General features: G+C 49.1%; 1 protein-coding gene across 2 annotated transcripts in view; it reads right to left on the bottom strand.

Moving 5' to 3' along the window:
- GML (glycosylphosphatidylinositol anchored molecule like) overlaps positions 1 to 20,919 on the bottom strand; it is a 60,832-nt gene that overhangs the window by 8,323 nt on the left and 31,590 nt on the right. Inside the window, exons 1-3 of one of the 2 annotated variants that reach the window (XM_062187927.1) lie at positions 20,651 to 20,705; positions 7,815 to 8,059; positions 7,105 to 7,212 (exon numbers count right to left, since the gene is read on the bottom strand). In XM_062187927.1, coding sequence (XP_062043911.1) covers positions 7,105 to 7,212; positions 7,815 to 8,037 — 331 coding nt within the window. In that variant the 5' untranslated portion in view covers positions 8,038 to 8,059; positions 20,651 to 20,705. Of the gene's footprint in view, positions 1 to 7,104; positions 7,213 to 7,814; positions 8,060 to 20,650; positions 20,706 to 20,919 lie in introns of those variants that run through there. The other variant, XM_062187928.1, reaches the window with a different exon arrangement.

Here is a 20,919-nt window from a genome sequence, read left to right as displayed (position 1 = left end):
ACAGGACATTCAGGACCTGCCGCTCTGCAGGGACATGTACAAAAATTGTCCAAAAGTCAAAAATCAAAATAAGGCTCCTCCTTGGATTTTCCCCCAGTGCTAAAGGGAAAGGCATTGGGCCAATCAATGTCACTCCAAAACTGATAAAAAAGGTAATTCACTAAAAAACAGAGTTCGGGAAAACTGGAAGCGGGGCCAGCCTCAGGCCCTCCCTACGGGGATCAGTGGACTCTCTTGCTATAATATTATAGCAATGGAGCCATGTTTATTGCAACATTCTGTTAATCTATGCTCCTTTACTGTCTTTCCTCTAAATAATTTTAGTGTGCACTACAAGGCTTGCAGCGTATTTCTTACAGATTAAACTAAAAGTAACTAAGTCTGTGCACAGCAGACAGCAGAAAAATAATTTGCTGTCACAAATTGGCAAAGTTGGCAGGATCTGCAAGTATACAAAGCAATGCCTTTCTTTAAAAAGAAAACTGAAGTTGCATATGTAGCCTGTGATGTTCCTGGCTGGAAAGACCCTCAGTTGGCCTCTTTGGCAAAAAAATGGGCTCTCAGGATTGAGTAAAAATTAAAATGACAAGTTACGGAGTGCACAGCCTCCACAAGTTATTAAGGTTTGCAATCGGTGCCAGTAAAAAAGGAAAATAAACTATAGGCTTTAGGAAGGTGAGGATAAATTTTGTTATCTGCATACTGATGCATGTGTAAGCAATTTAAAAAAAAGGGGGTACAAAATAAATATAAATTAAAAAAATACTGCCCTTTAAAGTCAAACCGCTAGGTGGTAATAAAAAATTATGTTAATACTAAAGTAATAATTCCCATAATCACTAAAAAAAATTACCTAATTTGGCATGTTAAAAAATCAGGTAAAACCTAAAAAATGACTATAAATTACAAAAGGTTTAAGTAAGTTACAAAAGGTTCAAGTAAGTTACAGAAGGTGTGAGAAAGTTACAAAATATTATGGAAAGAAGACATTTTCAGTTATAAAACTATTAGTCTATTTTCTTTGACATAAAATCAAAATCTGATCCTCTGTTAAAGCAATGAGTTAAAGTAATCTATTATGTTCAAGTCTTGATGTCTCTGTTAAATTCTAACTGTTTAAAAATAGCTGCGAAAAGAGCAATGGTAAAATGGAGGGATCCTATCACCAATCAATGGAATGGACCTGATCCGGTACTGGAATGGGATGCAGGCTCCTAAGGGATGGGTTTTTCTATGCAGCCAATATGCCTTTACATCATTAGCCTCTGATAACTTCTGCAATTGCTCCCTGGGCCATGTGGCCCCGATGCTGACATCTGTATTTACAGCGGCGGATAAAGCACCTCGGCGGCATGCCTACCTAAAGACTGTAATGGCAACGTCATCCTAATAGGAGAGGACACTGCCCTTGCCACGGCTGTATCAGTAGTAAGTGTTCCTGGACTGGCCTTTGAAAATAACCATGGACTGCGAAGGCTTGCATGTTTAGTGACTAAAACAATCTTACTGCTACTGGACTGTCCAATATAGCTGAAAAATTGGTTCAAGTTCGCTACCAAACCTCCTCTGTAATCAAAAATAATTGATATTTGGCTGTATGTTTCATCTCTCACCTAATGTCAGGCTGGAATGGTACTCAAAGATGGGTAAGACACTCAGCATCCTGTACCAACCTAAGACAGGGCTCTAGGCCAAGCTGCCAGAGTTACCGATGACGGGTAAGGACAGGAATGACTAAGGGCAACCTAAGACAGAGGCTATTCTCAATTAAATAAAAAGGGGGTTGCGGCAGGTGTAAAAACAGCACCGCCGCCCTTGCAAAAAAAAATAATAATCAACGCCAAAAATATCAGGCCCTCCATAGGGCAGTAGAAGACGATATACTGGACCTAGAGCAGACCATCGGTAAGCTAGAACAGTCTTTAACATCACTTTCAAAAGTAGTGTTGCAGAACAAAAAAAAATGGATTTATTGTTTTAAAAAAAAATTTATGTACTGCCCTAAAAAAAGTGCTACTTCTACACTGATCATTCAGGGGTCATCAGGGACTCTATGGCTAATCTAAAAAAAGCCCCATAAAATTTTAAGATTAAAATCAGTACAAAAAGAAGAGGATGGAATGTAAGACCCCTGCTAAAAGTAAATATTAAAATAATTTTAGCAAGGGTTAAAAAGTTTGGCTGCTGACAGTAGCCATTCCTTAAGATAACTGTGTCTCCACCCGCCTGCAGAATAACCTTGGGAAACTGCCTTGTGAAACTGCTCTGTGTAACTGTCTCACGCGATAACACTTGCAGGAGTCCAGAAAAGAGTTGCAATAAGGTTCTGTGACCATTGTATAAACTTACCCCTTCCCTCACTAAAATTGCAACAAGAGTTTGCCCTTCAAAATAGCCAATCACCAAACGCCCCGCATACATATGTTAATCAGGTGGCTACTGTCTTTAAAAACTGCTGTAACCCCTGCTCAGGGCTCTCTCGCTCTCTGGACTGCCTGAGGTGCTGGGGAGCCCATTTGCGCAAACGTATTAATAAATATCCTCTTGCTTTTGCATCTACTGGGCTGGAGTTTTGGGTCTTTGGGCGACCACCCAAGCGTGTTGGATTCCCAAATTTGGAGTCCTTCACAGCAATCCTTTTTTTTTTTTTACAGGGTGGATAGTGAGAGAGAGAGAGACAGAGAGAAAGGTCTTCTTTTGCTGTTGGTTCACCCTCCAATGGCCACCGCGGCCGGCGCGCTGCGGCCAGCGCACCGCGCTGATCTGATGGCAGGAGCCAGGTGCTTCTCCTGGTCCCTGGTCTCCCATGGGGTGCAGGGCCCAAGCACTTGGGCCATCCTCCACTGCACTCCCTGGCCACAGCAGAGAGCTGGCCTGGAAGAGGGGCAACCAGGACAGAATCCGGCGCCCCGACTGGGACTAGAACCCGGTGTGCTGGCGCCGCAAGGCGGAGGATTAGCCTAGTGAGCTGCGGCGCTGGCAGCAATCCTTTCTATGTGCCTCATTCCTCTGGGTAGATTGCCCCTTCTTTTCCTAGCTTCTTGACAGAAGCGCTGGAATTTCCTCCTATTACCCTTTTCTGTTGTATCCTGTAATGCTGTGCATTTTGCTTGACACACTCCTTTAAGCTGCTCTCTATTCACTCAGCTGTGTGCTGGCCTCCTAATCACTCAGACATTTATGTTTCCTCTTCTCTGTGTGACTTCACATTTGTGTAGATGGCCATTCAGAAATTCTCTGCTTGATTTCCAAGCACTGGAAGGAATCTGCATTCCTGAGGTTTTCTACCTTAATTCCCTGCAATAAGAAGGGTTAGCTAAAACAGCTTCAGTCACATGATTTGCTAACATATGTATTATGGCATGTCATGAGTTCTGTGAATGAGTCATGTGTCCTTATAAGAATGTATTTTGTGATTTCTGGCTTGGTGTTATGTTTGACTAGACTATTCCATTTGTTCATGGTGGGGTTCATATGTCTACAATAGGGTTTGGCAACAGGAACCTGTGAGACACACCCAGTCAGCCAACTGATTCTGTAAACAAACATTTAATGGAACATAGCAACAACCTGCTGCTTCTTACTAGGACTGCACCCACCGGTCATCAAAGCAGATGTGGGCAAGTTTACACAGCTCAAATGACCGACAAAGCCAAGAAAACCATTTTCTATCTGGTACTTCATGGGAAATGCTGCATCCAGGTCTATACCCAGCATGTTTTATCTCCTTCCTAGACTATCTGGAAGCCATGAAAAGAGCTGTGTTACAGACAAGATTGTAACTGTGGCTTTGCCTGCATTACCTTATGCTTCCTTTTTTGCATTTATTTTCATCTTACATTATTTGGTATAATTCCATTTAGATCAGGATATCTTCCCGCTGGATATCATTCCTTCAGGTCCATACAGTATTACCCTTCACAGAGTAAAGCATTGGCCTTAATACTGGCTTTGCCCACATGTGTGGGTAAGTTTCCTTTGCACAGTGGTTAAATGTGACATTTTCAGTATTTTGTTCCCAAACATAGTGTGTTCTTTGAAAAGCTCATCTACTGTAAACACAGTGCATTAGTTTTGTTTACTCTGAAAGTCATACACTGCTCATTATATCTGCTTTAATGTTAATATAGTCAATGATGTGTTTCATCTTCATGTCTACTCGCTTAAGTGTTTTTAAAGAATTCTGTATTCATGGAGACTTGTGTGTACATTAATCAGTTATTTGGTACCACCTTGCTGAAGTCAGGTAGAAATCACAATGAGGCTGTTAAGACAGGCGACAGTCAGACGTCTCAACAGTTTGACCACTGGATTTAAGTGTTGCTGCACCCACACACTAACCTCTTCCCACCCAACTGCCTTGTCCCGGATCGCCCACAAAACGAAGCTGCTGTCCACTACTATATATGCATCGTATTACTAGAAGAACCGTTAAGAGATGCTACCTTTGGAGCCTTACACTCAGCAGCAGCCCTGGCCATCGGTCAAGCTGGGATGAAGTCCATCCTTCGTTCCTTGCAGTGTGCAACAGGTCTTTGTCTCCAGATGATGCTGCAGTGAACATGCAAAGGCTTGTTTCCGTGTGGCCTGGAGCTTTCAGTTCTCTGGAGAAAACACCCACGCAGCCAGGCTTGGGGCTGTGCGGCAGATGCTTCTGTAGAAAGGGAAGAGGCCGCACTGCCACTTGAAGTGATGCCATCACGTTCCACTCCACCAGCAGCGACGCATGATCTGGTTTCCGGGCATCCTCCCCAGCATTTGTATCACACTGGCTTTCATCCTGGTCCCTCTGACGAGAGGCAGCCATGTGCCTTAACGTGCACCCTCCTAAAGGCCAACAATGCTGAAAATCTGTTTCCGTGCCCATGGCCATCCATGACCTCACGTCAATGAAACGTCTCTTCCTGTCCTAGCCTTGTCTCCTAGTGAGAGACTAGCTGCCCTGATGCTGCGTTCTGAGTTCTTTGTGGGTACAGGATGCTCATTTGTTCATGGATACATGGTGTGCAGCTACTTTTCCCCACTCTGCAGCCTGTCTCTGTGTCCTTGTAACAAGGTCATTCATGGCAAAAAATTAAAAGAAAACACAGACTTCCAGTTGGCTGAGGTCCAGTTTCACCAGGTGTGCCTTTTGTGGACCACGCTTTGGGGGTCAGCTCCACACAGCTTGTGGAGCACCAGAAGGGTAAGCATTTCTCTTCCGTCTGGCTGTCAGAAAGCTGCTCAGTATGACTTCTCCATGTCACCCACAATGCATTCTGAGTGCTTTTATGCAAGGTCTGAGGTCATCGCCCCTTCTGCTGTAGAAGAGCAAGGTAGTCCTTCCTCCGTGGCTGGGTCGGTGTCTGTCCATCATCTGCCCCTGAATTGCGTTCTGCTGTGTCCCGCAGGTCTGTGTGTCTCCCTGCCACAGATTCTCCCTGCTGTTGGCTGTGAGCACAGCACTGCCTCTGATGCTCAGAGAGTTTGCCCTGGAGATTTCCCACTCAAGGCTCTGTAGGGTCTCTCGACGCTCCTGAAGCAGAAAACGTCCCGGCACTCCAGCACGGACAAACCTCCACAGAGGTCGCCCAGACATTCTTTGCCCCAGTGCATGTCAGAATTCACCAATGCAGAAGACGAAATTGATAAATACAACCCTCACCACTTCCACCATGTGGGAGAAGCAGAGAAGGGGAAGTGACGGGTGGGAGGCTGAGGGTCTCAGGGAGAATCCAGGGCCAGGTCCACCTGAAGCTGAGGATGCTGGGAAGTCCCAGCCTACAGAGAACTCTCAGAGCCTTGCCCTCTGTCCTCCCAAAGAGCCCATACAGAGGGTCTCATGTGGATGCTGAAACTGCTCTGTCAGAGTGCATGCCACCCACGTAGGCTGGTGGCTTCGCAACTGCTGGGGCCCTAGGAACTGCTGGCAGCTGGAAGGTCCAGAGGTGGAGGTGATTGGGTGGACAGGAAGGATGCTCGCGTGAGGACAGGCTAAGGTCCTGGGAGCCCATCTCTAAATTAAGCCACCCATGGCCGGCGCTGTGGCTTAACAGGCTAATCCTCCGCCTTGCAGCGCCGGCACACCGGGTTCTAGTCCCGGTTGGGGCACCGGATTCTATCCCGGTTGCCCCTCTTCCAGGCCAGCTCTCTGCTTTGGCCTGGGAAGGCAGTGGAGGATGGCCCAACTGCTTGGGCCCTGCACCCACATGGGAGACCAGAAGAAGCACCTGGCTCCTGGCTTCAGATCGGCGAGATGCTCCGGCCGCAGCGGCCATTGGAGGGTGAACCAACGGCAAAAAGGAAGACCTTCCTCTCTGTCTCTCTCTCTATCCACTCTGCCTGTCAAAAATAAATAAATAAATAAATAAAATTAAGCCACCCTGAACTTCCTGAGTCAGAGGCCCCACCTCACGGCCACCTTGCAACCTCACTGAGTTCCTCTTGGTCTGCTAGACCCCAGAGCCAGTCAGGGACAGAGAGCCTTGGAGAAAGCAGTCCCAGCCTGACTCATGAGCCATAATCCCAAAATGGCAACACCAAACCCTTCAAAGACCCTGAGCAGGGCCCACGGTGGGCACACAGACCAGCAAAGCCAGACTCTGGGTCTTGGCCTTAGCCACAGATCAGCAGGTGTTCACGAGCCAACAGCAGTTCCTACAATGAAGAGGTGCTGGCACAGTGATTTCCTCTGCCCCACCCTGAGCCTTGCGGCCTGGTCATGGCGACCATGGCACTGAGGGTCCAGGTGCATCCCCGCCTGCCACTGCTCAGGGAGACCCTCCAAAGATGTCCCAACATGGAATGGGCAGTGAGGCGTGGCACTGGCTGTCTACACGTGACCAAGACAGACAAGGGCGGAGGCTGTGAGGCCCAGCAATGCTCCTTTCCCTAGAGCTGTGTAGGCAGCCAGGTCTACCCACCTGGCACAGTACCTGTCCTTATTTATAGACAGTGCCCACTGCCCCAGCAGGAAGCTGATCCTGCTACCTGGGAACACGCTCTCAGGATGGGAAGACAGCAGGGGAACAGGGCACAGACACACAAATAGCCTGGCCCAACCTCCTAATCTGCAGAGGCCACACAACTCATCCACAAAGTTTGAGGACATAAAGAGGTACTTACGCAAAGACACTGTCATGCAGCGCCTGATATCATAGGGACAGGTTCTTGTTTTATCACAATTGAAGTTATTTATTGCCTCACAATCATGGCACCGCATATTATAGGTCCCTGAACAATGAGAAAGCAGACATCAGACTTTTCCTTGTGCCTTTGCCACCCACTACCAGCCCTTTCCACCTCCTCTCACAACAGGCTCTGACTCTTCCTCCAGGGCCTCCCCAGCCTGCAAGCCCCGCTCGCGCAGTCTGACTCTGTCCCACACCAGCTTCCCTGAGCAAAGACAGGCAGGACCAGGAGCTCCCTGCTCCCAGAGCCAGCCCTGGAGGAGTGCCCTAGGTGGCCATGTGTGACAGTGCCTTACCCTTCCAGTGAGAACACCTCCTGGAAGGCAGGAAACTGCCAAGGAGCAGAGTCCTCCTGCATGTCACTGGACAAGCCACTGCTGCCTGTCGCTCATGGGGAAGTGCCACTCCCACACTGCCCCTCAAGTCCTGGTCAGCTGCACCTTGGGGACAGCACCCCTCTCTCCTGACCATCCTCTCCTAGCCATGCACAATGTCCTATAATGAACTCACACCCCCACCCCCACCCCATCGCTAATCACATGGACAGTGCAGAGCCCAGTGGGCTTAGATAATTCAAATTCCAGGGCACCTATCCAAAGATCCCGTTCACGTCCCGGAAATTCTCATCTCTCACATCATACTTACAACGCTGTTCACTAGAAACAGTAACATTGCTCTCCAGCCCTGGTTCCCTGGAGGTAGTGACGCTGCTATCCACCCATGGTTCACTGGAGGTCGTGATGTTGGTTTCCACCCATAGTTCCCTGGAGGTAGTGATGCTGCTATCCACCCATGGTTCACTGGAGGCAGTGACATTGCTCTCCACCAGGGGGAACATCATGGTGAGAAGTAAGGCCAGGGGCAACATGGTTTCCTGCAGGAACTTGAACCTGGAGGTGAAGAGAGCAAGTACCAGGTTGGTGCTGGGATCGGAGCTTCCCTGTGTCCCTGAGACAGGAGAGGGTGGACCTCAAGAGCAGCAGCAGTCCAGCTGCAGGCTTTACAGCTGCTGTCTAGGGAAGGCCTATGGACCCAGGATATGGAAGGGTCAGGATGAGGCCACTGCCACTCCACAGAACAGTGACTCAAGCAAGCCACACTTTACTCAAAGGTGCTTGTTAGCACACGAGTGCATTAGAAAATCATCTTGAGACTATTAAAGAGAAAGAGGAAGAGATAGCAAAAGTATCTTTTTAAAAGATGAAAACCAATTTTAAATTGCAAGTGTGTGAGAGGCAAGCACAGGTGACTGTAATGTGAACTGTTTCCATGACATCATACTGCGGACTCCAAACTTCTGCTTTTTCCACAGGAACCAATTCTCCAACACTGTGAACACCAACTCAGTGCCCAGAGAGCCCATTTTTACTCTCCCCAGACAGGGCCCAGACACCACAGGTTAAGGGCCTGGCCCCAAGCACTGCTAGCACTTCAGATGCCAATCTCAAGTCCACGCTTGAGATTACACCTATACTTCTGATAGGTGTAAACCAGAGGTTCTCATGACTGCCCCCTTCTCCATGTTTAGTTGAAATGGTCCCAGAATGGGGGAAAAGAGTTTATTTTTGATTGCCAGCTTATTATAAATGACACAACTCAAGAAGAGGAAAATGGAGGAGACAGAGTAAAGTATGCGGTGGGGAACAAACAGCCTCCATGCCCTCTGCAGGCACCACACTCTCAGTTTCTCCATGAGTTTAAAGCAACTGAGAAGCCCTATAGGGCACACTGTTTATGGGTTTGTATGAAACCTTCACGACTTAGGTAAGGTTAAATAAATCACTGGGTGCTGGTGAATAACTCCACCTCTGCCACTCTTCCTCCCTGGAATCTGGGTGGGTGAAACTGAAAGATCCAGCCCTCTAATTCCACCATGGCCTTCCTTGGTCCAGCCAACATCTTTAAGCCATGCAGGAGCCACAACTAGCAGACATCTCATTAGCATACAACTGACAATCATCACTTCTGAGCTTCCAGTATTCTGGAAAATTCTGCTCTCTTAAAATCAAGTAGTTTGATTCACATTTCCCTGACAGCTAGTGATCTTGAAAATTTTTTCAAGTATCTGTTGGCCATTTGGATATCCTCTTTTGAAAAATGTCTGTTTAAGTCCTTGGCCCATCTCTTAACTGGATTGTTTTGTTGTTGTGGAGTTTTTGATCTCTTTGTAGATTCTGGTTATTAATCCTTTATCAACTGCACAGTTTGCAAATAATTTCTCCCATTCTGTCAGTTCCCTCTTCACTTCCCTGAGTGTTTCTTTCACAGTAGACACTTCTCAATTTGATCTAATCCCATTTATTAATATTGGCTTTGACTCCCTATGCCTCTGGGGTCTTTTCCAAGAACTCTTTGCCTGTGCCAGTGTCTTGCAGGGTTTCCCCAATTTTCTCCAATAATTTGATGGCATTGTGTTACAGATTAGATTTTAATCCATGTTCAGTGGATTTTTGTGTAAGGTGTAAGGTACGGGTCTTGCTTCATATTTCTGTATGTGGAAATCCAGTTTTCCTAGCCCCATTTGTTGAAGAGACTGTCCTTGCTCCAGGGATTGGTTTAAGCTCCTTGGTCAAATATAAGTTGGTTGTAGATGTTTGGATTGATTTCTGCTGTTTCTATTCTGTTCCATTGGTCTATCCATCTACGTTTGTACCAGTAACATGCTGTTTTAATTATAACTGCCTTGCAGTGTGTCTTGAAATCTGGTATTATGATGCCTCCGGCTTTGTTTTTGTTGTACAAGATTGCTTTAGCTATTTGAGATCTCCTGTGCCTCCATGTGAATTTCAGCATCATTTTTTCTAGATCTGAAAAGAATGTCTTTGATATTTTGATTGGTATTGCACTGAATCTGTAAATTTCTTTTGGAAGAATAGATTTTTTCTTTTTTTGATAGGCAGAGTGGACAGTGACAGAGAGAGACAGAGAGAAAGGTCTTCCTTTGCCGTTGGTTCACCCTCCAATGGCCGCTGTGGCCAGCACACCATGCTGATCCGAAGCCAGGAGCCAGGTGCTTCTCCTGGTCTCCCATGGGGTGCAGGGCCCAAGCACTTGGGCCATCCTCCACTGCACTCCTGGGCCACAGCAGAGAGCTGGCCTGGAAGAGGGGCAACCAGGATAGAATCCGGCGCCCCGACCGGGACTAGAACCCGGTGTGCCGGCACTGCAAGGCAGAGGATTAGCCTACTGAACCACAGTGCCGGCCTGAAGAATGGATATTTTGATAATATTGATTCTTCCAATCTGTGAACATGGAAGATTTTTCCATTTTTTTTATATCTTCTATTTCTTTCTTTAATGTTTTCAATTCTCATCATAGAGATCTTCACATCCTTGGTTAAATTTATTACAAGATTTTTTTTGTAGCTATTGTGAATGAGATTGATCTTAGAAGCTGAATCACTGCCTTTACATTGTCTGTATACAAAGGCTGTTGATTTTTGTGTACTGATTTTATATCCTGCTACTTTACCAAACTCTTCTATGAGTTCTAATAGACTCTTAGTGGAGTTTTTTGGATCCCCTATATATAGAATCATGTCATCTGCTAATAGGCATAGTTTGACTTCCTCCTTCCTAATTTGTATCCCTTTGATTTCTTTTTCTTGCCTATTGGCTCTGGATAAAATTTCCAGGACTACATTAAATAGCAATCGTGAGAGTGGGCATCCCTCTATGGTACCAGATCTCAGTGGGAATGCTTCCAATTTTTCCCCATTCAATATGATGCTGGCTGTCGGTTTGTCATAAATTGCCTTGACTGTGTTGAGGAATGTTCCTGCTATACCCAATTTGTTTAGAATTTTCATCATGAAGTGGTGTTGCATTTTATCAATTATTTTCTCTGCTTCTATTGAGATAATCATATGGTTTTTGTTCAGCAGTTTGTTAATGTGGTTTATCACATTAATTGATTTATGAATGATGAACCATCCCCGCACACCAGGGATAAACCCCACTTGGTCTGGGTAGATCTTTCTGATGTGTTGCTAGATTCAATTGGCTATTATTTTGTTGAGCATTTTTGTATCTATGTTCATCAGGGAATTTTCCTGTATTTTCTTTGTTGCATCTTTTCCAGGTTTAGGAATTAAGGTGATTTTAGCTTCACAGAAGAATTTGGGAGGATTTCTTCCTTTTCCATTGTTTTGAATAGCTTGAGAAGAATTGGAGTTAGTTCTTAAAATGTCTGATAGAATTCAGCAGTGAATCCATCTGGTCCTAGGCTTTTCTTTGCTGGGAGGGTCTTTATTACTGATTCAGTTTCTGTCTTGGTTATGTGTCTGTTTAGGTTTTCTATGTCTTCATGGCTCAATATAGGTTTTTTGTGTCCAGTAATCTATCCATTTCTTCTGGGTTTCCCAGTTTGTTGGCATAGAGCTCTTGTAGTAATTTCTGATGATTCTTTTTATTTCTGTGGTTTCTGTTGTTACATTTCCTTTTTTCTCTAATTTTATTGATTTGAGTCATCTCTTCTTTTTTTGGTTAGTTGGGCCAATGGTGTGTCAATTTTGATTATATTTTCAAAAAACCAGCTTACCCCAGTTAGAATGGTTTTCATACCGAAATCAACAAACAACAAATGCTGGCAAGAATGTGGGGGGAAATGTACCCTAATCCACTCTTGGTGAGAATGTAAAACAGTAAAACCTCAATGGAAGACAGTATGGAGATATCTCAAAAATCTGAATATAGACCTAGCATATGCCCCAGCATCCCACTCCTGAGAATTTACTTAAGGGAAATGAAATGAGTAAACAAAAAGTTATCTGCACTTCCATGTTTATTGCAGTTCATTTCACAGTAGCTAGGACTTGGAATCAACCTAAATATCTGTCTATTGAAGACTGGATAAAGAAACTATGGGTACTACACAGTAGTAAAAAAAAATAAATAAAAAATGAAATTAAGTCATTTGCCACAAAATGGATGAATCTGTAAAACATCATATTTAGTGAAATAAGCCAAATAAGGGACAAATACCATATGTTCTCTCTGATCTGTGAGAACTAATAGAGCATCTAAAACAAAATCTGTAGAAGTGAAATTGACACTTCAAGAAGTGATGACGGGGGCCAGCGCTGTGGTGCAGCAGGTTCAAGCCCTGTCCTGAAGCACTGGCATCCCATATAGGTGCTGGTTCTAGTCCCGGCTGCTCCTCTTCTGATCCAGCTCTCTGCCATGGCCTGGGATAGCAGTGGAAGATGTGCCAAGTCCTTGTGCCCCTGGACCTGCATGGGAGACCTGGAGGAAGCACTTGTCTCCTGGCTTTGGATCGGCACAATTCTGGCCATTGCAGCCATCTGGGGAGTGAACCAGTTGATGGAAGACCTCTTTCTGTCTCTACCTCTCTCTGTAACTCTGACTTTCAAATAAATAAAATAAAAATTTTTTAAAAAAAGAAGAAACAAATGGATGTTCTAGAAAAAAAGCAGCATCTGACTAACTGCAGCGAAGACTCCAGTTCAGATGCCCATGCCCCCATCCAAGAGCACAGTTTGATTCCCAGCATGGCTTCCTGACTCCTCTTCCTGCCAGTGTACATCCTGAAAGGCAGTGATGATGGCCCAAGGAGGTGGGTCCCTGCCCCTGATTTGGGAGACCTCACTTGAATTCCTTCCAGTGTGGCCCAGTCTCAGCTTTCATGGGTCTTTGGGGAGCAAACTAAATGCCCTCCCCCTGCCCTCTTATGTTAAGTAAGAAGTCAGAAATGAGCTTATGTTTGTGTGACAAAGGCCTGAGGAACCGACATCTACAGTGGTCCAGCATCCACATCTCAAAGTCATCCTGATAACCTTCCAGGTGCAGCCCAGTATCTGCACTTCAAAGTCCTGCCTGGATCCTGATGACCTTCCAGGGAGTCCTGACCCTTCTACCTGGCCTGATAAACATCCTTCCTCTAAGGCAGGGTGATGCCAGCCAGGCTTTCCCTGTTTGATAACTTCAGTGAAAAAACTCAGAAAGGAATATTGTGTATTACACCCAACAAGTCCTTTGTTCCAGAGGAGAAGGAGCAGGGGAGGAAAAAGGCAGGAAGGCAAGACCCATCCCCTTAAAATCCCCAGCCTAAATGTGAACTGCACACTCTCTCTCAGGTCCTGTCTGGAGAGGTGCCCGTCCGTTCTTACAGATGTCCCTACCCTAATAAACCTTGCTATTTTGCTTTCCACTACTCTCTGTCTCATGCCTGAATTCTTTCTTGGGTGAAAACAAGGACCCTTTGCTTCTCCGGCAACAATTATACCTACCTCTCTCTCTCCCCTCTTTCCCTTTCTTCCTCCCTTCCTCTCCACTTAAGAGAATAAAAAACAGACTAACGAAAGATGAAATCACAAAACACAAGGACAATTTCTGGGGTAAATGTCTAGGTAACAAGAGTCCTAGAACAAGGGAAGGAAAAGAGTTGGGAAGGAGATGCATAGATGAGAATGAAACAGCTGTTAGGACCTGCTAGGCCACAGGGACACAAATTGTTTATTCCAAGACCTTGGTAAAATGGGACACAATTAGTTCATTTCAAAGCTGACAATTTCACTGCCTGGACTCATCTCAACTAGTTTTCTGACAACAAAATGGTTTATGCCTCTGACAGTTCTTCTACACACAGAACTCTAAACTTACTCTTTGACCTTCAGCCTTCCAATTGGATCCCTGGAACTCTCCAATGAGAGGTCTCATAACTTAGTTAATTTAAATTGTGTCAAATACATGTGGGGTTCTTAGATAGGAATTTAGAAATTAGCCTATGTGTGTGAGCAGGGCCTGTGGAAGACAAAGCATCTACAGAAGCTCACTTGGAAGCAGCCCAGGATTTTACACTTCAGTCATACCTGGACCCTGATAACTTTGCAGATGGTCTCAGCCCTCCCCCCCAAGGAAAGCGCTCCAGGAAGAGTTGTTGGACCCTCGCCAGCAAGGGTCCAACACAGTCACGACACGGTCACTGTTCATCGGTTCTCAAGGAACTTTCACTCTTTCTTGGTTCTCAAGGAACTTTACTCATGGGGACAGAAGGAAAGTGGGGAGAGGAGAAAAGAGGAGGAGGGGGCAGCTGCAGTGGCAGTGGCTGGCCCGCCCAGATCCCAATGTCCCTTTATATCCCAAGTCCCGTGGAGCATGCGCTCCACAGCCAATAGCGGTTCTCTCGAAAGTTCATCTGTTTCACCTGGTTCTTCCTAGTTGTTTATGCAGAGTCCATTCTGTTTCATCTGTTTCACCTGGTTGTTTTCATAGGCCTTGTGGTCGACCGAGTGCTGCAAACCATGTAGAGGAGGTTCCCACAGGTGGCCAGCCTGCGGTTCCCCACAGTGAGTCCTCTCTCCTCAGCACTAGATGAGTATCTGCCCTGGTAACACTGAGCAATAAAACCATCTCATCTCTCCTCCAAGGTAGGCACCCTAGGGGCGGCTCCTCTGCCAGGTGGGCTCCCCTGTCTGACAGCACTGAGTAGTGAAACCTTGGGAGGAATTCCACCTAATTCACACTCAGCAAACCTTCTGTTCTGGGGAGGGGAGAGGAGAAATGATGCTGGACTCCTTTCCCTTATAAGCCCCAGTATGAATACAGACTGCACTCTCAGCTCTTAGCTCTCTGCTGAGCTGCCCACCTGTCCTGTCCAGTATATTCTCTCCATTTAACCATGTGACATTGCTATCCCCATCTGAGTAACCAGACACACTCCCTCTCAGATTCTGTTCCATCCACTGTCAGATGCCCTACCCCAATAAATCTTGCTACCTTGCTTAGCACTTCTCTATCTCACATCTTTTTTGCATGAAGACAAGAACCTACCCCATCAATCTCTGCTCACAGGGTTATACAATGATGCAAAATTCTGATATCCTATGTGACAGTGTTATGTAGGAAGCTAGAAATTAGCCTATGTGTATGTGAGAGGGGCCTGAGGAAAACAGCACACAGAAGCCCACCTTGAAATGAGCCTAGTAATCACACTGCAAAATCCTGCCCAGACCCTGGTAACTTTCCAGATGGTCTCAGCCCTTCCCCCAGTAGAGCTCCCCAGGAAAATTCTCTCTTCTCAGCACCACATGGGTCACCTGGCCTGACAACACGCAGCAATAAAAACGATCATACCCTTCCTCCCAAGCAGGCATCCTAGTGGAGGCTCCTCTGCCCAGCACCACGTGGGCTCCAGGCTGACAGCGGGACTGGGTAGTAAAACCTGGGGAGGAATTTTAACTGTACTCAGCAAACGCCTTTGGTGGGAAGAATTGAGCCTATCCCCTTAAAAATCCCAACCTGAACAAAGATTGTGGCTCAGCACTCAACTGTCTGCTGAGCTGCCCACCTGTCCTGCCCAGTATACTCTCTCCATTTAACCATGTGGCCCTGCTGTCCCTGGCCTGGGTGACTGGGCACTCTCTCTCGCATTCTGTCCCATCCATTCTGACAGATTCCCTAACCCATTAAACGTTGCTACCTTGCTTACCACTGTTCTCTATCTCATGCCTGAATCCTTTCTTGCTGGAAGACAAAACCCCACACACTCATCTCTGCTAGCAATAAAAAAGGACACAACTGTCACAGGTGAAATGAAGGCAGAGAGAAGATCATTACCTCAGTCTAACATTGAAGAAGAAATTTCCTAACAGACAAGGCAAAGAGAAAAGCAGGATGCATTTAAACATAGGATTTATTTAAGTCGGAGACCTCTAGTCAGAGGGGCCTGGAAGGGGGCTCCAAGAGAGGCAAAAATCAAAGGGGGCTAGTGGTAGTGGGGTTTTTAAGAACAATTTTGGGGAAGAAAAAAACTTGGCAACTAGCTTGACATTCAGTTACAAGGCAAGAACAAAACCCATCAGAAGACCTGATCTGTAATCTTACTTTGTGGAGGGGTAGGATAGGTAACTCGTTTTTACAGTAAACCACAAGCTCATTCTCATGGTAAAACTAAAAATTCCTAAGAAATGGAGCAGGCATTTTTCACCTTCTAAAAGTGACTTTTGGGGAAAGCAAGCATTTCCTCCAGGACCACTGCCTATTAACCTGTCTGACTCCTCATAACAAGCCTCATCCATTTTAGCTCACTGCCTGAAAGTAGATAAAACTCCATTTTACCCCTTCCTTACCCCTGCCTTCTTCCAAGAGACCAGCTCGGCCCCAAGCCCTGTCCTGTGCCCCATACCACCGCATGCACTCTTGTCCAGGTTTAAAAGCCCAGGAAATCTTGAAAAACCTGTATGGAAAAACTCACCTCCACCTACTGCCCCCAACCCCTGACCCTTAGCCCACCCTAAGATTTATAAGGCCCAGCCCCCTGGAGGACTGGGCCCTCTGCCACCTGTTCAGTCTGTGTGCATGCTGGCAGCTGGTCACTCACCTCTTGAGTAAGTATGTTTTGGCTGTGAGCTCATATTCTGTTTCCTCCCTGTTCTGCAACCCCTTGCTTATGTTAGGTAGGAAGTCAGGTATGAGCTTATGTGTGTGTGACATAAAGGCCTAAAGAGAAGACATCTATGTCCAGCATATGCATCTGCATCTCAAAGTCATTCTGATAATGTTTCAGGGGCAGCCCAGTGTTCCCATACTGCCCTGCCCCTTCTACCCAATAACCTGCCAGGTGGGGGTCCCTGTCCCTTCTGCCTGACAAATCTTCCACAATCTCCCAGATGCAGCCCAGTATCTGCATCTCAAACACCCAGCTCCGGATCCCCATTCTCTAGGGGGTCCTGCTCACCCTTCCTCTAAACTCAGGATAAAGCCAGCTAGGCTTCCTCCTGTCTGACATCTTCAGGGGAAAACTTAGATAGGAGCTTCTTAATATTTACATCCATAAAATCCTTTGTTTCAGGAGGAGATGTGTGAAGACAAAGACTCATCTCCTTAACCCCCCCACCCCCCCCACCCCGGCCTCAACCAGACTTCGTGCTCAGCCCTCTGCCTCTCTGCTGAGCTGCCCGCCTGCCTGCCCAGGTATAATCTCCCCACTCAACCATGTAATCTCACTCCTGCCCCCTCCCCAGTCTGAGTGACTGGGCATTCTCTCTCAGGTCCTGTCTGAAGAGGTGCCCCTCCATCCTTACGAATGTCCCTTCCCTAATAAACCTTGCTCTGTCTCACGCCTGAATTCTTTCTTGCGTGAAGACAAGAACCCTGACATTCACTAGTAACACTTACACTATGCAGTTACAGTGTGGGCCCATCCTCCATGGCTTTTTACTAGACACAACCTATGCTCTGTGGTGCTGGTGTGTGAAGCCAGGGGTAATGAGGACATCAGCTCTCTCCCTCATCCCCAGCTTCTGTCTGCGGGGGGGGGGGGGGGACGTTGTGTGTGGCTGCCCTCCCTCAGGTAGCTATGACTAACTGAAAGAAAAACAAAGAAGTGCAAAAGGACACTTTTTTCCTGCTCAAGTTGTGAGGAAGTCAGAAATTTAGCCTATGTGTGTGTGAGAAGGGCTTGAAGCCCAGCACCTACTGGGAAACCCCAGAAGCCCAGCATCTCCCACTTCAAAGTCCTGCCCAGACCCTGATGACTTCCCAGGTGGTCCCAGCCCTTCCCCCCCAGGGAAAGCTCCCAGGAGAATTCTCCCTACTCAGGACCAAATGGGCTACCTGACCTGATAACAGGGGGCACTGAAACCTTCTCAGATGCCCTAAGGGAAGCCCCCCTACTCTGCCCAGGCCAGCAAATCTGGGGAGGAATTTGCTAATTTTCACCCAACAAACCCTTCCGCCAGGACTCTCTGTCCTTTGTCCTGGAGGTGGGTAAACAGATTCCCTTAAAAACCTAGGGAGTCCAAACAGACTTTGCGCTCAGCCCTCTGCTCTCCTGCCTGGCCTGCCCAGGTGTGTTCTCTCCATCAACCATGCAACCTCACTCTCCCCAGTCCCAGTGACTGGGTGCTCGCCCGCACTCTCTCTCTCTCTCTCTCCTTCCCTTCCATTCTGATAGATGATCTGTCCCCAATAAAGCCTTATCACTCCGCTCTCTGTCTCACACCTGCATTCTTTCTTGTGTGAAGACAAGAACATCACAGCTTCCCCAGTGACACTTCCCCAGTAACTGGACTGGGATTTCACCTTTTGTACATGGCCCTCAATAACCAATCTCTGCTGGTTCCCTAACCACAAATATTCAACAAGAAAGATCCATCCCCCAACACCTGTCCTAGCCAGCTTAGGAACTGCCAGGGTGGGCACAGGGTAGGACAACTTGCTGTATCTCTCTCCTGCTGATACGGGATAGGATAGGCAGGGAGCTAGGTGAGGATCACAGAGCCGAAAGTCACAAGCCACTACCCTCTGCCCAGTGTGCCCTCCTACTTGTCAATCATAATGCCCCCTTTCCCAGGGTGCATCTCCACCATAAGGCACTTGGGTAGGAGTTGGGAGAGATGCCAGGCATTTTGAGGTCTACATGGACTTTTACAGAGGTATCACGCAACTCCCAGGTGGCTTTATGCCCACAGAGTGACCCCCCCCCCAACCTCACAAAAGAGGCCAATAGCTGAGGCGAGAGCTCTCGTCCACCAGAGAACACTACTGGAGGAGGTTCTGGGGTGCTCTCTCCCTCTGCTTCCCCTCCTGCACCCCTGGTCTCCTACCGGCCCTCTGCACACTGACAGGGATCTCTCTGTGAGCAGCTCGCGCTCACGTGTGTTTACCCTCTCACTTTTTAAATCAACTTGTTCTCTTGGGCATCTTCTATGTGCCTGTGCATAGAAGGCTTCTCTAGGTGAGAAGGCAAGAACCTAGAACACAATATTCACACCCACCTCACTGCTAGCAACCCTGTCCCGAGATAGGCAAACAGCCCAGATGGGACCTCAGGTCTTTATAGGGCTCAAGACCAAGTCGACTCCTGGGCAGCAGTGACCGTCCAACACTGTGGGGCTTGACCTGCTGTCAGCAGACAGGGCTCTCTGTTTATTCCTACAGCAGGACGGCTCTTTCTATTGAAACCCCTCAGACCTCCCCTGGACGCTGCAGGGCACTGGGGAAGCACTCTTCCACAGCAGATGTCCAATTCCTGGAACGAGTGGTTTCAAAAACCCCCCTGGCTGAGCTGGGCTTGAACCCCCTCTCTTTAAAACAGCCAAGGGTGGGAAAGAACGACCTGGAGGGAGCCACCAGCCAGGACGCGAGTCCAGCACACGCCCTGAGCACAGGTTCCGGGAGAGAGGACAGAGCGGCCCGCAGTTGTGTCGCGGGCGCTAGAAGGACGTCAGGGCCACAGGCTGACGGCGCGCCCGCCCTCAGGCTGCCTCTGCTGGCCACAGGGCCCCTGACAGCGAGCTGGGCGCATTGGGAGAGCAGAGCTGTGGGCCCACGCACTGCAGCTGCGCCCCAGGGGCCTGGGGGCCCTGGAACTCAGGGCGCATTCCCGACGCTGACGTCACTCAGGACCCACGCCAGAAAACATCACTTTGTCACCAGCGGCGCCCGCCCCGCGTAATTCCACAAGAGAACAGAGGGTGCGGGCAGGGCGAGGGGTGGAGGGCTCCAGGGACGCCGTTGGGAGGGGGCACGTTGGTGCGGGACGGGGGGAGGGGAGAGCTCCGGGAGCCAGGGGGGAGGGGGCTCAGGGGAGGAGGGGGAGGGCTCCGGGGACCCCAGGGTGAGGGGGCTCAGGGGAGGATGGGAGGGCCCTCCCGGGAACCCGGGGGAGGGCGGCTCAGGAGGGAGGAGGATGGGGGAGGGCTCCGGGAGCCCGGGGAAGGGGACTCAGGGAGGAGGGGGAGGGCTCCGGGGACCCTGGGGGAGGGGGCTCAGGGGGAGGATGGGAGGGGCTCCGGGAAGGATAGGGGGGAGGGGGGCTCGGGGGAGAAAGGGGGAGGGCTCCGGGGACCCCGGGGGGAGGGGTTTCAGGGGAGGGAGGAGGAGGAGGGCTCCGGGAAAGGGAGGGGGGAGGAGGCTCAGGGGGAGGAGGGGGAGGGCTCTGGGGACCCCGGGGGAGGGGGACTCAGGGGAGGAGGGCGGAGGGCTCTGGGACCCCGGGGGAGGGGGCTCCCCGAGGGAGGGAGAGGGCTCTGGGGACCCCGGGGGAGGGGACTCAGGGGGAGGAGGGGGAGGGCTCTGGGACCCCCGGGGGAGGGGCTCAGGGGAGGGGCTCAGGGGAGGAGGGGGAGGGCTCCGGGACCCCCGGGGGAGGGGGCTTCGCCGAGGGAGGGGGAGGGCCTCCGGGACCCCCGGGGGAGGGGGCTCCCCGCGGAAGGCTGGCTCCAGCGCTCCGGGATGTGAGGCGGGGGTCCAGGTCAGCCACGGAGTCGGGCCGGCACACACCCACCAGGCCCTGGGGCACAGCAGCCGCCTCAGCTGTCCGCGGGTCCGCCCCGGCGCCTGCAGCCACTGGGCCTCCAACGCCAGCCTCACACCCGCCTGTCTGGAACCTTCCCTTCCACGGCCTCGTCGCCTCTCACCACCAGGACGCTGCGCCCGCCCCCGACCCCACACTCCTCCTCGCCAGGTTCCTTCAGGGACACTGAGCCAAAAATACCGAGCGGAAAGGCGCGCGTCACCTCGGCCGCTCAGCGCCTCAGCAGGCCCGGAAGGTTCTAGAAGCCTCAGGGCAGGGCGCGCCTCTTCTCGGGGGGTGTCCCAGCAGCCCCGCCCTCGGGAACCGCCCCTGGCCGGCTAGGACGCAGGTTGGTGAGGACCCACGTCACTCAGTGCGTCGCCCCCGCCCCTGCGCGGGCAGTCGGAAGCTGATTCGCTCTCTGCCCGGAAGTCCAGCCCCTTCCCCCCCCTGCGCAGCCGCGGAGGAGGCCGGCCGGCGGCGTGCCCTAGC

Source organism: Lepus europaeus, chromosome 4, assembly GCF_033115175.1.
Source record: "Lepus europaeus isolate LE1 chromosome 4, mLepTim1.pri, whole genome shotgun sequence".
Lineage (NCBI taxonomy): Eukaryota > Metazoa > Chordata > Mammalia > Lagomorpha > Leporidae > Lepus > Lepus europaeus.
The sequence above is the reverse complement of the archived record's forward strand: the minus strand, read 5'-3'. Positions and strand labels throughout refer to the sequence as shown.